A 14840-nucleotide genomic window follows, 5' to 3' on the forward strand; every position below is an offset into this window, starting at 1 on the left:
TTTATCCTTAGCTATTTTATAGGTTTTGCCAGTACTAAGTGGATGTTTTCTTTGGTTTTCTGTTTCTAGGTGCTAGTACTAAAAAAGAAGACACTATTTTTGCATATTTGTCTTGCATCCACCCACCTTACCAAAATATTCTGTTGAGTCTAGTAGTTTGTTTTGCTTTTTCTCTAGTCTCTTGTGGTTTTATGTGTATAAAATAATCAGCAAAAGCAAAACAAGATGATGTTCTCCCTTTTTCCCCAATGTTTATGCAAATTATTTTCTTATTTTGTCATATTTGCTAAAGTCTCTAAGCAAGTGTTCAATAATAATGGTGATAATGAACACCCTTACCTAATTCCTCATTTTAATTGAAGCAGTTTTAGTCGTTTATTACACGATCACATCTGCCTCTTGATTTTGGTTAATCTTTTTTTCCATCAATGTCCATTTTGCTATTAGAGTTTTTGTTGGGAATGTCTGCTAAATTTTGGCAATGCCTTTTCAGTGTATATTAGTATGATAACATGGTTGTTCTTCTTTAATCTGTTGATGTAATGATTATATTGAAATGTACCACTGTTGAATTCCTGGATTAAACTCTGTCTTACAGTTGTTATATTTATGCTACATTGCTTATTTGTTCAAAATCTTAATAAATGCCATAATTCCCCCTCCCACCTACTTATGTGTATCAGTAAAATACACATTCAGCTGTTAACACTGCTTTCCTTTGGGGTTGAAAGAGAAAGATGAGATAGGATGAATGTAGAGAGATTAAACTTTTTCTTATGCAACACTAAATTGGTGTATTTACTATAAAAAATATTAGTTTATAAATAAAAATCTAACGTATTATTATTATTATTATTATTATTATTATTATTACTATTTTTTTTTGAGATGGAGTCTCGCTCTGTCACCCAGGCTGGGGTGCAGTGGCTGGATCTTAGCTTACTGCAAGCTCCGCCTCCCAGGTTTACACCATTCTCCTGCCTCAGCCTCCCAAGTAGCTGGGACTACAGGCGCCCGCCACCTCGCCCGGCTAGTATTTTTTTTGTATTTTTTAGTAGAGACGGGGTTTCACTGTGTTAGCCAGGATGGTCTCGATCTCCTGACCTCGTGATCCGCCTGTCTCGGCCTCCCAAAGTGCTGGGATTACAGGCTTGAGCCACCGCGCCCGGCCAAATCTAACATATTATTAAAAAATACTCTGGCTTTAGCTATATTTTATACACAGAGCGAAGATGTCACAAGTATGAGAAAGATACATGCGGTTATAAGGGACATGACAATTACTTTCTTTGTTTCTTTCAGGCCTCTGCTTAAATGTCACCTTCCCACTGCCTCCTGGCCTTCCTTATTCTCTCTACCCTGCTGTCCTCTTCTCTAAAGCACTTATTACCATCTGACATGGTGTAGAGTTTACTTATGTTTCTTTTGGTAGCCTGTTTCTTATTTCTAGAATGTAAGCATCAGGAGGGTAGGGACTTTGGGCTTTATCCATTAGTGTAATCCCAGCCCACAGAAAAGTACTGAGGCCATTCTACAGACTCAGTGATATTTGTTGAACCAAATAAATGCATGAAAGGATGAGAGAGAAATCTGACCACTGCAGCACAGACTAAGAAGCAGACAGATACCCCCCATAATCTGGGGGCAAATGCAAGAAGGCTGGGCCAACTTGAGGCTCTAGAAATAAACAGTCAGCCCATGCCTTAAAGGAATCTGCCAAGTAGGATCTTTAACAAGTCTCCTAAATTTCCTTAAGCTATTAATTGTCGGTTTAAAAGATACTTGGTGGAAATTAGATTGAGAGATAAATATTTTGTGGCTTTTAAAAAACTGATTGAGACCCTCTGATATGCTTCTGGAAGGGACCAGGGGAGGTTTCTTATGCAAGGCTGTTCCGGGAGCTCTCGATGAGCTTACCCAGATCATGCCAACTCTAAATACACACCAGCAGGGCAGCCTTACCAATGAGGAGAGAGCTGAAGTTGAGGTGTGACTTGTTCAGAGAGATGAGAGGGTCGGTAGTCTTGCCTACAAGCAGGAAAGGGACTGTGATGTTGTGCTCAGGGATTAGGAAGGTCCATGATGATTCAGTGATGCCCAGATGGAAAGGTGTGAACTGGAACATGATCTAAGAAGACAATTTGGAACAGAGTGGTGAGAGACACTTCTGTATGCTTACTCCACGTGTCCCTGGAGACCTGTCAGCATGAAGGTCATGGGGGTTGATATTACCAGGTTATTGCTACCTTTCTATAGTCTATGTAAGGGTATGTACCAGAAACGTCAATGTCTATCTGCCCTGCCCACATGTCCTTCTAAGGGAGTCTCCACCATCCACAGCCTCTGCTGGCTAAGCTGTTGTGTTTTGTGCCAGGTCTTTGGATGGCATGGCTGTGCCATAGCTGACTGGACCAAAGAGTTGGTAAGCATCCCAAGGAAAGACAATCCCCATACTTGTCAATAGCTGGGCACACAGCCAAAGACAATATGATTAGACGGGCCAGCCAGATTTCTCTCTCGGAAGTTTGGAATTAGAAAATGAGTGGCCAGGCCAGCTGGCAGTGGAGCTGATGGTGAAAGGTACCATGCAGGTGAGCTGGGCTATGGCATGCCATAACCAACTTGCTAAGTGATATTACAAAGCAACTAAAGACTCAATCAATCAATCAATCAATCAATCACCAGTGAAGAAACTGATCAGTGGAGAGAGAATGGAGTAGATGGGAAGAGAGAAGCAGGCAGTCCCAGGAGAAAAGTCCAACCTCAAAAGCTGCTCCTGGTTCTCTCTGTCTGTTTTTTGAGCTAACCTGAGTGAGTCTCTTTGCAATCAATCAATCAGGACTGAATGAAAGAATAATGGCATTTGGCCAAAAAAGAACCACACAGGTTAACATGCATGGTCCATACCAGTGCCAGAACAATGCAGGCAGGTCCTCTGGAGATGTGTCACCTCAATGATACGACTGTCACTCAAAGACCAGCATGACCTTGGATGATGGATTTTGGAACTTGCCTCTTGGAACTGAGCTCACATTTGAAACATTTCTGGGCTGAAGTGGGGGCCATGATCCAGGTAGGATTGTGTCTATGGTGGGCCCGGCTCCTGGACCTTATCACATTTAACTAGATGGCCTGGGTACTGAAATTATGCAGAGTTCAAAACCAGGTGGAGAGTCTACAAATACGTTTTGTTTGGTTTGGGAATTGTTAAAAAAAAAAAAAAAAATTGAACCAGCTACCAGCATATAACATAGGGAGCTTCACATAGAAATTTGGAATTTTGGCCAGGCATGGTGGCTCACGCCGTAATCCCAGCACTTTGGGAGGCCGAGACGGGCGGATCACGAGGTCAGGAGATTGAGACCATCCTGGCTAACAGGGTGAAACCCTGTCTCTACTAAAAATACAAAAGAATTAGCCGGCCGTGGTGGTGGGCGCCTGTAGTCCCAGCTACTCAGGAGGCGGAGGCAAGAGAATGGCGTGAACCCGGGAGGCAGAGCTTGCAGTGAGCCAAGATTGTGCCACTGCACTCCAGCCTGGGGGACAGAGTGACACTCTGTCTCAAAAAAAAAAAAAAAAAAAAAAAAAGAAATTTGGAATTTTGTCTTTTCCACAGTTTGGGTGAGTTGGCCCCCTTGGCTTCCCTTGTCTGCAAAGTGGTCATCTGCCAGAGAAGCCCTGTGGCCAGTGGTCCTGGTGCCCCGTATTACCCACAAATGTCTCCTTGGCCCACTTTATTCATTTGTGTCACCCTCCTGAGGGCACTGGGATTCATAATTTTTGTTTCACAGATTTATGTCTGTCTTCAAGATTCTCTGCAACTGGCTGGACATGGGGCTTACAGATCTGTTTTGGCCAGCAAGTCTGTATTTCTTTGATTCTGCCCCATATCATTTGTGTAAACATTTAGGGCGAAGCCACAGGACATGGCTCCACTCTACTTTGCCCTTTGGCCTAACCAAGTAAAAACACATCAGAGTCCTTTTACCATTTTTGGTCCTTTTGACAAAGATAACTTTTTATGCTACTGTATGAGTCCTAGGGTCCCCAGGCATTGGTGTCCAGTGACCTTTTGCTGCTTACATATTCTGTTTTAAAAAATTGCAAATATTAGAGCTCTCTGCTTCTCCATGGCTAGCCCAAGAGAGCTCAGGTCTGTCTTCTCATCAGGATTGCCCAGCGCATATGGTGGCCATTCACTAAGTACTTATTGATTGTCAGACCTTCAGGCAGTTCTTCCTAATTCCACTTACTGTCTACGGCAGACTTTTTACGCAGCAATGGCTAGACTGATCTAAGCCTTGGGTTGAGTGGTTCTCATTTGCACATACCTCAGCTTTCTTTTCAGGGTGGATGAAGCCCTTCTCTGTAAGGCATGTGAATGCTGCAGGGTTCTGGAGACTTTCAATTTCTTCAGAGATCCAGGAGAAGGAGTAGGTGCTATTGGTTGGGTTTAGGATTGTAAAGCTCCTGGCCAGGGTGGGGATAATTGACAGAAGAGAGTGGGACAGAGGATTAAGGATTAAGAGATGTTTCTTAGAACCTGGGCCTAACCCAGTCCCCCATCTGGGAAGCAGAACTGTTCAGAGCACTTTGTTACTGTGGAAATGAAAACTCCACTCCTCTAGTGATCCACAGTCAGGGTAGGGTTCTGGACTTTGGAATAACAGTGCTGCCAAGGGCACAACTGTGCCAATGATCCTCTGTGGTTAAGGAGGCGGTCAGGGATTATACTTTTATGTCTTCCATATTTTCCTCAGTGGCAAAACTAAGGAGACAGAATTCAGCTTTCTTAATGGAACGGTTCTCTAAAGTCAAACCTCTAAAACTCAGGTCAAACCCCAGGATATCAAGCCTGCTTATAGGAATAGGTCTAGCTCATCTATCTGAATTCTTCTCGAGTTCTTTAGGACTGATGTGAATTCAATCAATGCAAACCTAAGCAACTCACCGGAGATTCTTTCCTCCTATGCCCACAGTGATGAACTCAATCACCCGGGTGTTTGGATCTAGAGCTCCCCCACTGGACCCTCGGAGCTCTGGGCTGCGCTGATGGCCACTGATGTAGTCTGAGTCTTTCAGATCAAAATGGCAGATGGGCAAGGTGCTCCGCCCTTTGGCTACCAGGACCAGACCTTGCTCTCCAGGTGGCAGGTTGGGAATCCTGAGAGGATAAGGTTATTTTTATTTGTTTTATTTTGCCATCAGTTGTTGCTTTCTTAGTTAGTTGGAAATGAATTAATTATATCCGCTAGAATGTGAGCTCTATGGGAGCAGAGGCTGGGTCTCTCTTGGTCAATAGCATCACTCAGTGCCTTGAATGCATGAGTGGGCTGAGCATAAGCAGCCTGAACTTGGCTCCTTCTGTGTACCTACGTATGGCTGCAGGTTATTTCCCCCATCAATGTTGAGAAAATATTCTTGTTGTAAAATGAGCACAATCTTACCCTCTAGTCTCTCTCACAGGCATTTAGTGGGATATGGAAAGTGACCTGGAAATCCTAAAAATGTATCCTGAGCTCCTCAGAGAAGGTGAACTGGATATGAGCAGATGCTCAGCTCCAGGACCAAGCTGAGGTGGCCTAGGTGTGGGAGGGGTCTCAGTGGTATGACTGCAGGGGGTCAAGGAGGCTCTGGCAGCTCACTTAGGTTTCTGCCACCCTAGGCCACAGCCCACAGGATTTTTCTATAAGGTGGTTGTACTCCTTCAAGCTTTCCTGGGAGCAAGTACCACATCAGGGACTTTCATTGTCAGATGTCATTGGATTAGCTTTTCTCTCACTGCTATGTACCAGGTCCACCAACCCCATGACCACCACCACCACCAGCATCATCAACACCTAACGGCTGTTGTGCTTGTTGTGTGCCAGGCACTGTTGTGAGCTTTTCATCTGAATCAACTCATTTAACTTTCCCCACCATCCCACCAGGTGGGTATTACATTTACATTTTCTGTAGGAGGAAACTGAGTCTCAGACAAGGTACAAGAAAGCTTTCCCAAGTTCATGCTTGCACAAGGACCGAAACCCACCTAGCTGTCACCAGTCTGTTGCTCGGTGGAATCCTCCATGCAACTGGGAAGGGGAAAGTAAGCAGGGGAAGCATCTGGAGAGGCTGATGAGCAGGACAAAGACCAAATTCTCTTTGTTCTCTAAAGGGTGGACCCTTTAGATCCTTCCAAAGGGAAAAGGGATAATTTGGGGCTGTGCAGGGATCAAGGGTCAGAAAGGATGGTGGCAGTGGTTGGACAGAAGAGGGGGTAAGAGCCACAGAGCTTTGTGCCTGCCAAGAAGGGTGTTGTGGTGAGCACATTTTCTTACTGGCAGAAAAGGTTGCTCTCGAAGTCTCCAATGTCCAACGGGGAGAATTTCACCTTGAACTTCTGAGTCTTCCCCACGGGCACGATTCCCGAGGAGGGCTCCACAGAGAAGGGCTGTGGGGAACCCTCGGTCCAGTGGTCCGTGGTGCTGTCCAGGGTGCTGCCTGTGTGCATCGTGCCTTGACTAAGCTGATCTTTTTGAGGTGAACCTGGGGACAGACAGGGAGTGGGCGATATTCTGCATTTGCAGCGAGAGGCAGGTGGAAGGCAGCCCACTCACAGGTCCTTAGGGGCCCTCTGTGGATATGGTGGACTCACCTTTTGTAGCAGCTGTACTTAACCTTGGGCACTAGAGGTAGGGAATTGCTCATATAGCTTACAGGAGACTCATGAAAAATGTTTCTATTTATTCCATAGGGTTTTCAAATTCGTTTCCTTTTGGTTCAAGGGGGTGGTTCAAGAAGATGTTTGTGCCCCAGAATAATGGGCTGTGAACATATTTTTTGGAGAATCACTGTTTTAAAGTAGGGCTTTACAATCTGGGGACCCATGGATAAGGGCCCATTCAAAAGGTCTGTGCATCTCCAAAGTTGAAATAATAATAATAACAACAACAACAACAACAACAACAACTTGCCTACCAAGTGTTGGGCCCTTTTCTAGTGCTTCATATGTACCAACTGAGATCTTGGGTATGCATGTGTATCTTCCTGGGAAAATGATTAATAACTTTCAACAGTTTCTCCAAGGGATCTATAATCTCTCACAAGGTTAAGACCTAAGAGACAAGATTCCTAGTTATCTTGAGATGGGACATCGGCCTTGTGAGGGGACAGAGTCCAGACTCCAGGAGGGTGGAAGTAAATTTTGGAGTCCCTCAGGCCCATTTGGCTCTGCAGACACCACAAGGTCTCTGCTTTGCTTTCCTTTAGCTACTTAGGAGACCCTCTGAGCAGTGCTGGCCTCTCCATGAACAAGGCTCTTCTAACTGGTGGCTCAGGCCAGGCCCTGGGTTTTACCTGTCATTAAATTTACCTTGGTGATCTGGTTTTGCAAAGCTGACTACCTTTGAAGTATCTTCTGAGACCCAGCTGAATTCCAGCTGCACATGTCCTGAATTAATCACGTCAAACCTGCAAATCGATCAGGGAACAGATGTGAGAAATGTGCTGCGGGTGGGTTTGGTCCTGGCTGCACATAATCTATACTGTACTTAACCTTTTGAAGTCATGTCACTTTGTTTCTTAAATCTTTTTTAAAAGGCACATTTTAAGTAATTTTATCAGAAATCATGCATATGATATACTCGAACAATAAAATATATACATAGTGATTAAAAGTACAAATATAAAAAATATTTAGCACTTAAAAGCATTTTGCATTCTTCCAACACCCTGTGCCATGAGCTCTCAGCATGCATCGCAGTAATCCTAAACCTCCATGAGAGAGGAAACAAAATCTATTTCACATGACAGCACCTCCCCCAGGAACAAATTCTACAGACCCTCCTTTCTGAATCACCTCCCATCAGAAACAATGTCCCTGGCTGGGCGGGGTGGCTCACACCTGTAATCCCAGCACTTTGGGAGGCCAAGGTAGGCAGCTCACTGGAGGCCAAGAATTTGAGACCAGCCTGGCCAACACGGCGAAACCCCATCTCTACTAAAAATATAAAAATTAGCCAGGTGTAGTGGCACACACCTGCAGTCCCAACTACTCAGCTACTCAGGAGGCTGAGGCATGAGAATCATCTGAACCCAGGAGATGAAGGTTGTAGTGAGCCAAGATCATGCCACTGGGCCACAGAGTGAGACTCTGTCTCAAAAAAAAAAAAAAAAAAAAAAAAAAAAAGAGAGAGAAAGAGAGAGAGAAAGAAAGAAACAATGTCCCTGTGATCAGAAGCCATTTGACCCCCGCCTGTGACCCCTTTCCTGACTGAGGCACAGATTTGAATTTTAGTTACTTCAAACTCAAATTCTGAACCAGCAGAGGCTTTTCCTGCCTCAAATTTTCCTGCTTTAAGACAAGAACAGGGCCAGGCGTGGTGGCTCATGCCTGAAATCCCAGCACTTTGGGAGGCCAAGGTGGGTGGATCACGTGAGGTCAGGAGTTCGAGACCAGCCTGGCCAACATAGTGAAACCCCGACTCTACTAAAAATACAAAAATTAGCTCGGTTATAGTCCCAGCTACTTGGGAGGCTGGGCAAGAGAACTGCTTGAACCTGGGAGGTGGAGGCTGCAGTGAGCTGAGATCGCACCACCGTACTCCAGCCTGGGTGACAGAGCGAGACTCCGGCTAAAAAAAAAAAAAAGAGACAAGAACAGGGAGGCAGAGTTTTTTTCTGGAATCACTTTTAAACTTGATCACAGTTAACAGCAGAAAGATGAAGCCTTGGTACAAGAAAATGATGATGAAATAAATCCACATGCCCTTCTTGGTTTCAGGGGAGTAGTAAGAGTTAGGAGTTTGGGTGAGGAGTAGGTCTACAGTGGGATGTAGAGATTAGATTCCCACTCTCTAGTCCAGGTAGACAGACCATCCAGTTATGCCTGAAATCAAGTGCTTTGACCACAGTGGCTTGTGTTTATTTTGTAAATTTATGAGCACTTGTATTTATTCTAAAGATAATTTTTATAACATGGAGAAATCTCAGTGGCACAGAGTACTTTTTATAAAAAGAGTTCTTAGTTTAGGGGTTGGCAAACTTTTGTAAGGGGTCAGATAGTAAGTTTTTTGGCTTTGTGTCCCATATGGTCTTTGCAATGACTCAGTTCTGCCTTTGTAGTGGGAACACAGTCACAGACAGGTCATAAATGAATGGGCATAGCCACATGCCAGCAAAACTATCTACAGAAATAGACTACAGGCCACAGTTTGAGGACCCCTGCTTTCGGTGAAATGACCATCAGCAGAAGATCACACTTACTGATATTTATCTTTTGGTTCTATCATAATTTGCAAAGATATTTAAAATTCAACAAATGCACGAAGAGTTGAATGAGCTAATTACTAATTTGTATGCAGTACAAATGTCAGTGGCTTATGTTTTTGTCCTTGTGTATGTTGCACATGTTGCTCTCTCTGCCTAGAGAGAGTCCTTCATTCTCACTTCTTCACTTGGCTACCTCCTATCTGTCCTCTAAAGTTCAGCTGGGGAACTACCTTGTCCAGGAAGCCTTCCTTGACTCTCTTGATCTGCCTTAAATACCCCTTTGCTCCATGCACATGACACCATGCTGTAACGAAGAATTCTCCTGTTTCTATCCGTCCCCCGGCTGCCACCCTCAGATTATGAGCTCTTTGAAGGCAGGGCCCACGGCATCCTTGAGTCCCTGCGTCTGAGTGTGGGTGAAGGGTTAACATAACCTTTTCTTCTTCTCAAAGATGAATTTGACTCTGAAATAGTTTTCTAGGTCTATTCCCCTGAAAACTTGATAAGGGAGGAAAGTCAGTTGTATTATTAGGTGACATTGTTTATACTAAAAATGGCCCCTGATGAGTAAATAATATGTGCACTGGGAGGAACTATGACCACCTAGAGGGAAGCCATAGCTGTGGGGTTCTCTGAGTGTAGTGACTCTTGTAACTGGGCATATTCTCTGCAGGGACCCCAGAAGACATATCTACAGAGTGGTTAGGAGAAATGGTAGTCTTTTGGGCACAGGCTTCTAAGCTTAGATGGACCCTATACCCTCTTGGGTGGATATTGTCTGGGTAATCACTTGGTGCATGGGCAACAAGAACAGATCCTGGGTGGCTGTGTAGACTGCTGCAAGGACTGTTCCCACTAAAGCGGATTGCCTGATGCTGCCCTCCTGGTATACTACATTTTCTGGCCTATATCTTATTTCAAGTGTGAATTTCAATAGCTCTGTGGGCCTGAATGTTTCACTGGACCTAAGACAACACTCTGGTGCATGCTACACAGATACGATGCCTAGTAGATGCTGTTGTAGAAAATAGATGTTTGATGAGTGAGTGAGTGAATGATGGAATGAAAGAGCTTTTCCATCTAGTGTCATGAGACTTTTGATGACTCACTCAAACACTCGGGTCTGGTAAACCAAGGTTTCCTTAAAGCGCACATCTCTTGCTTGGCAGTGGTATGAAGCGAAATCCACATTGGCACTGATTTGAAGCTGCAGTTCTTGGTAGTTTTCTTCTAGTACTGAGTGAGCAGGCTCTGGATCCGTCTCTATCACCTGTAACAAAGGCAGCTGTGTCCTCAGAGATGCAGAGCACAGGGACAGAAAAACTGACAATGGAATAGAATAGAGAAACCAGAAACATTCTAGGCATATATAAAATTTAGGTACACTATGTAACAATAAAGTCCTGGCAGATCACTAGGGAACAGAGAGGCTAAATGAAAAAGGGATCTAGTAAGATTAGTCATCTACATGAAAAATATGAAATTGGATCCTTGCTTCACAACATACATAAAATCCAGGTGGGCTAAGAGCTGAACTATCAAAAAAACAAAACTCTTAAAAATATATAAGTGAACATCTTTCTGGGAGGAAAGAGTTTTAAAAATAAGACACAAAAAGTAATAAATATAAAATAAGGGATTAATAAACTTGATGATATTAAAATTAATAACAGAAAAGATAAACTAGGCCAGGCATGGTGGCTCACACCCGTAATCTCAGCACTTTGGGAGGCCGAGATGGGTGGATCACTTGAGGCTAGGCGTTTGAGACCAGCCTGGCCAACATGGTGAAACCCTGTCTCTGCTAAAAATACAAAAATTAGCCGGGTGTGGTGGTGCATGCTTGTAATCCCAGCTACTTGGGAGGCTGAGGCATGAGGCTCTCTTGAACATAGGAAGTGGAGGTTGCAGTGAGCCAAGATTGTGCCACTGTATTCCAGCCTGGGCGAGAGAGCAAGACTCTGTCTCAAAAAAAAAAAAAAAAAAAAAAAAAAAAAAAAAAAAAGATAAACTATCAATTTGGTAAGGATATTTGCAGACAAATAATATGAACAGAAGAGTTTATAAAAGATAAAATAACACACAAAGTATAAGTATCATAATTGAAAAATGGGCAAAAGGCATGAAAAGGCATTCATGTAAGGGATAACTTGTATGACGAGTAACCATATGAAGAAATACTCAGCTTTATTTGTGATCAGGGATCAGGACAATGCAAAATAGGCTCATAATGAGACCATTTCCCATTCATTCAAATGATAAAAATCAGGAAGTCTGACAATGACAAGTGTTGGAGAGGACACGGATCAACAAGCTCTCTGCTGTAGGAGTACAAGTTGGTACAGCTACTCTGGAAAATAGTTGGGCATTATCTTGGCAAGTTGAACATTCATATATCCAATGAGTCAGCAATTCCACTTCTAGGAATATAAACTCTTACAAATGAACACCATGTGAACAACATGTCTGTGATAGGTAAACCCCAAATAATTTTCAAAAGGAGAAAGGGTAAATAATAATGGAATCTTATGTAGAAGTGAAATGGATACACTACAGCTACAAGCAACAATATGGATGATCACATACAATAACATTTTTTAAAGTTAAAACTGCAACTAAACAATATATGTTTTATTTTTACTTTTTGAGAAAGAGGCTCACACTCTGTCTTCCAGGTTGGAGTACAGTGGTGCGATCATGGCCCACTACAGCCTTGACCTCCCAGAGTCCAGATGATCCTCTCACCTCAGCCTCCCAAGTAGCTGGAACTACAGGTGTGCACCATCACGCCCAGCTAATTTTTGTATTTTTAGTAGAGATGGGGTTTTACCATGTTGACCTGGTTGGTCTCAAACTCCTGGGCTCAAGCAATCTGCCTGCCTCAGCCTCCCAAAGTTTTGGGATTATAGGCATGAGCCACTGTGCCTGGCCTGATATACCTTTTAGTATGCATAGGTTAAAAAAAGAACAAAAAACGAAAACCAAGGGAGTAAACAAGTCAAGTGAAGATAGTGATTACTTCTAGGATGGCGGCAGAGGGATGGAAAGGCTAGAATCACACAGGTAGTCAATGTTCTACTTCCCGTGTTGGGTGTGGGTTTGTCTCTGTGTGTTATATTGTTGTTAAAAAACCTAACCAACGAATGAATAAAAGGGGCACACATGGACGATCCTGTCATGCACCAAAGATTACGACAAATGTGATTCTGGATACCTGAGGGAAAAGGGAAACAACTAAAATATTAGCATTGACATTTTGGAAGAAGAAAAAGGTGGGAGGACTTGCTCAACTACTTATCAAGACTTAAGCTAAAGGTCTACCAATGAAGATGTGTGGTACGTGTAGCATGGATGGCAGGCAGCATGTGTAGAAGTTTAGTTTGTCACTTTTGGAATCAAGGTCAAGTAGAATGGGAACCTTTTCTTTTTTCTGTGAAAAAAGGAAATGATGAGAGACTTGAGACCAGTAGGAATCCAAGCATGGAGGCCTGGTCAGATTGGTGCTTGATGTCCCCACTTACTTTTCGTTTTGTAGTGAAAGTCCCAGGCATGTTTCTGGGCACATCCACCCACTTGACTGTGTGCATGCGGTCATCCCAGTCAGGGACCTGGTCTGCAGGGAGCTGAAACATAATTCTGGAGAGCTTGCACTTGATCCGCATATTCTTCAGGTTGATGGGTACGTCTGACTTCATGGTCACCACTATGTCCTTGGCACACCCAGGGTGGAGATGGCCCATCTAGGGAAGAGCCTGGTGTTAGTATTTTTGAGAATCTAATCTTGAGGACTCTTGATACCTGTTGGTGATATTCTAGAGAAGGGAAGGAGCCAAAGGTCTTGGCAAAAAATGCCTCAGTCAAGCCTGTGTATGTAGACAGAATTAAATATGTACAAGAGGTTCTCAGGTAGAAACATGATAATAATAATAAGAACAACTAATATTTATCAAACTTACTTGCTTCAGGCACTATTCTAAACCTTTACACAATTCTATGAATCCCTACAACAACCCTATGAGGGGTACAGCTATTATTCCCATTTTACAGACAATGAAACTTGTAACTTAGTTGAGGTCATTAATTTTTGAGGAGTTAGATTCAGACCCAGGCAGTTTGGCTCCAAATGCCACACTCTTAATCAACACGATCTATACAAATTATGGACAGAGGAATACAGTACACTAGCAGTTCTCCAAAGGTGTTCTAGTGACCTTGGGATCCCCAGGACCTTTTCAGGGGATAAAGGAGGTCAAGACTATTTTAATAGTAATACAAAGATATTATTTGACTTTTTTACTCTCATTTTTCTCGTAAGTGTACAATGGAGTTTTCTAGAGGTTATGTGATATATGGTGATATGGTCTGACTGTGTCTCCACCCAAATCTCATCTTCAATTGTAGATCCTATAATCCCCACATGTTGTGGGAGGGACCTGGTGGGATATAATTGAATCATGGGGGCAGTTTTTCCCATACTGTTCTTGTGGTAGTGAGTAAGTCTCACGAAATCTGATGGTTTTATAAGGGGTTTCCCCTTCCGCTTGGCTCTCATTTTTCTCTCTTGTCTGCTACCATATAAAATGTGCCCTTTGCCTGCCATGATTGTGAGGCATCCCAAGCTATGTGGAACTGTGAGTCCATTAGTCTCTTTTTCTTTATAAATTACCCAGTCTCAGGTATGTCTTTATCAGCAGTGTGAAAACGAACAAATATAGTAAATTGGTGCTGGTAGAGTGAGTGGGGCACTGCTGTAAAGATACTCGAAAATGTGGAAGTGACTTTGGAACTGGGTAACAGGCAGAGGTAGGAACAGTTTGGAGGGCTCACGAGAAGACAGGAAGATGTGGAAAAGTTTGGAACTTCTTAGAGACTTGTTGAATGGCTTTGACCAAAATGCTGATGATATGGTCAATGAAATCTAGGCTGAGATGGTCTCAGATGGAGATGAGAAACTTGTTGGGAACTGGAGTAAAGGTGACTCTTGCTATGTTTTAGCAAAGAGGCTGATGGCATTTTGCCCCTGCCCTAGAGATCTGTGGAACTTTGAACTAGAGGGAGATGATTTAGGGTACCTGGCATAAATAATTTCTAAGCAGCAAGGCATTCAAGTGGTTACTTGGGTGCTCTTAAAAGCATTCAGTTTTAAAAGGGAAATAGAGCATAAAAGTTCAGAAAACTTTCAGCCTGATGATAGAAAAGAAAAAACCATTTTCTGAGAAGAAATTCAAGCTGGTTTCAGAAATTTGCATAAGCAGGGAGAAGCCAAATGTTAATGGCCAAAACAATGGGGAAAATGTCTCTAGGGCATGTCAGAGACCTTTGTGGCAGCTCCTCCCATCACAGACCCAGAGGTCTGGGAGGAAAAAATGTTTTGTGGGTGGCCCAGGGCCCCCTGTACTGTGTGCAGTCTAAAGACATAGTGCTCTGCATCCCAGCCACTCTGGTCATCGCTAAAAGAGGCCGAGGTATGGTTCAGGCCATGGCTTCAGAGGGTGTAAGACCCGTGACTTGGCAGCTTCCATGTGGTGTTGAGCCTGTGGGTGCACAGAAGTCAAGAATTGAGGTTTGAGAACCTCCACTGTGCCTGG

At 43.4% G+C, this 14840-nt stretch overlaps 1 protein-coding gene across 3 annotated transcripts in view; it reads right to left on the reverse strand.

Moving 5' to 3' along the window:
- HYDIN (HYDIN axonemal central pair apparatus protein) overlaps window positions 1-14840 on the reverse strand; it is a 415044-nt gene that overhangs the window by 46811 nt on the left and 353393 nt on the right. For all 3 annotated transcript variants that reach the window (XM_021932150.2, XM_021932149.2, XM_021932148.2), the window contains exons 66-72: window positions 12774-12992; window positions 10362-10522; window positions 7355-7452; window positions 6321-6528; window positions 4952-5164; window positions 4332-4470; window positions 1963-2128 (exon numbers count right to left, since the gene is read on the reverse strand). In XM_021932150.2, the coding sequence (XP_021787842.2) occupies window positions 1963-2128; window positions 4332-4470; window positions 4952-5164; window positions 6321-6528; window positions 7355-7452; window positions 10362-10522; window positions 12774-12992 (1204 nt within the window). The remainder of the gene's footprint in view (window positions 1-1962; window positions 2129-4331; window positions 4471-4951; window positions 5165-6320; window positions 6529-7354; window positions 7453-10361; window positions 10523-12773; window positions 12993-14840) is intronic.

The sequence above is a fragment of the Papio anubis genome, chromosome 18 (genome assembly GCF_008728515.1).
Source record: "Papio anubis isolate 15944 chromosome 18, Panubis1.0, whole genome shotgun sequence".
NCBI lineage: Eukaryota > Metazoa > Chordata > Mammalia > Primates > Cercopithecidae > Papio > Papio anubis.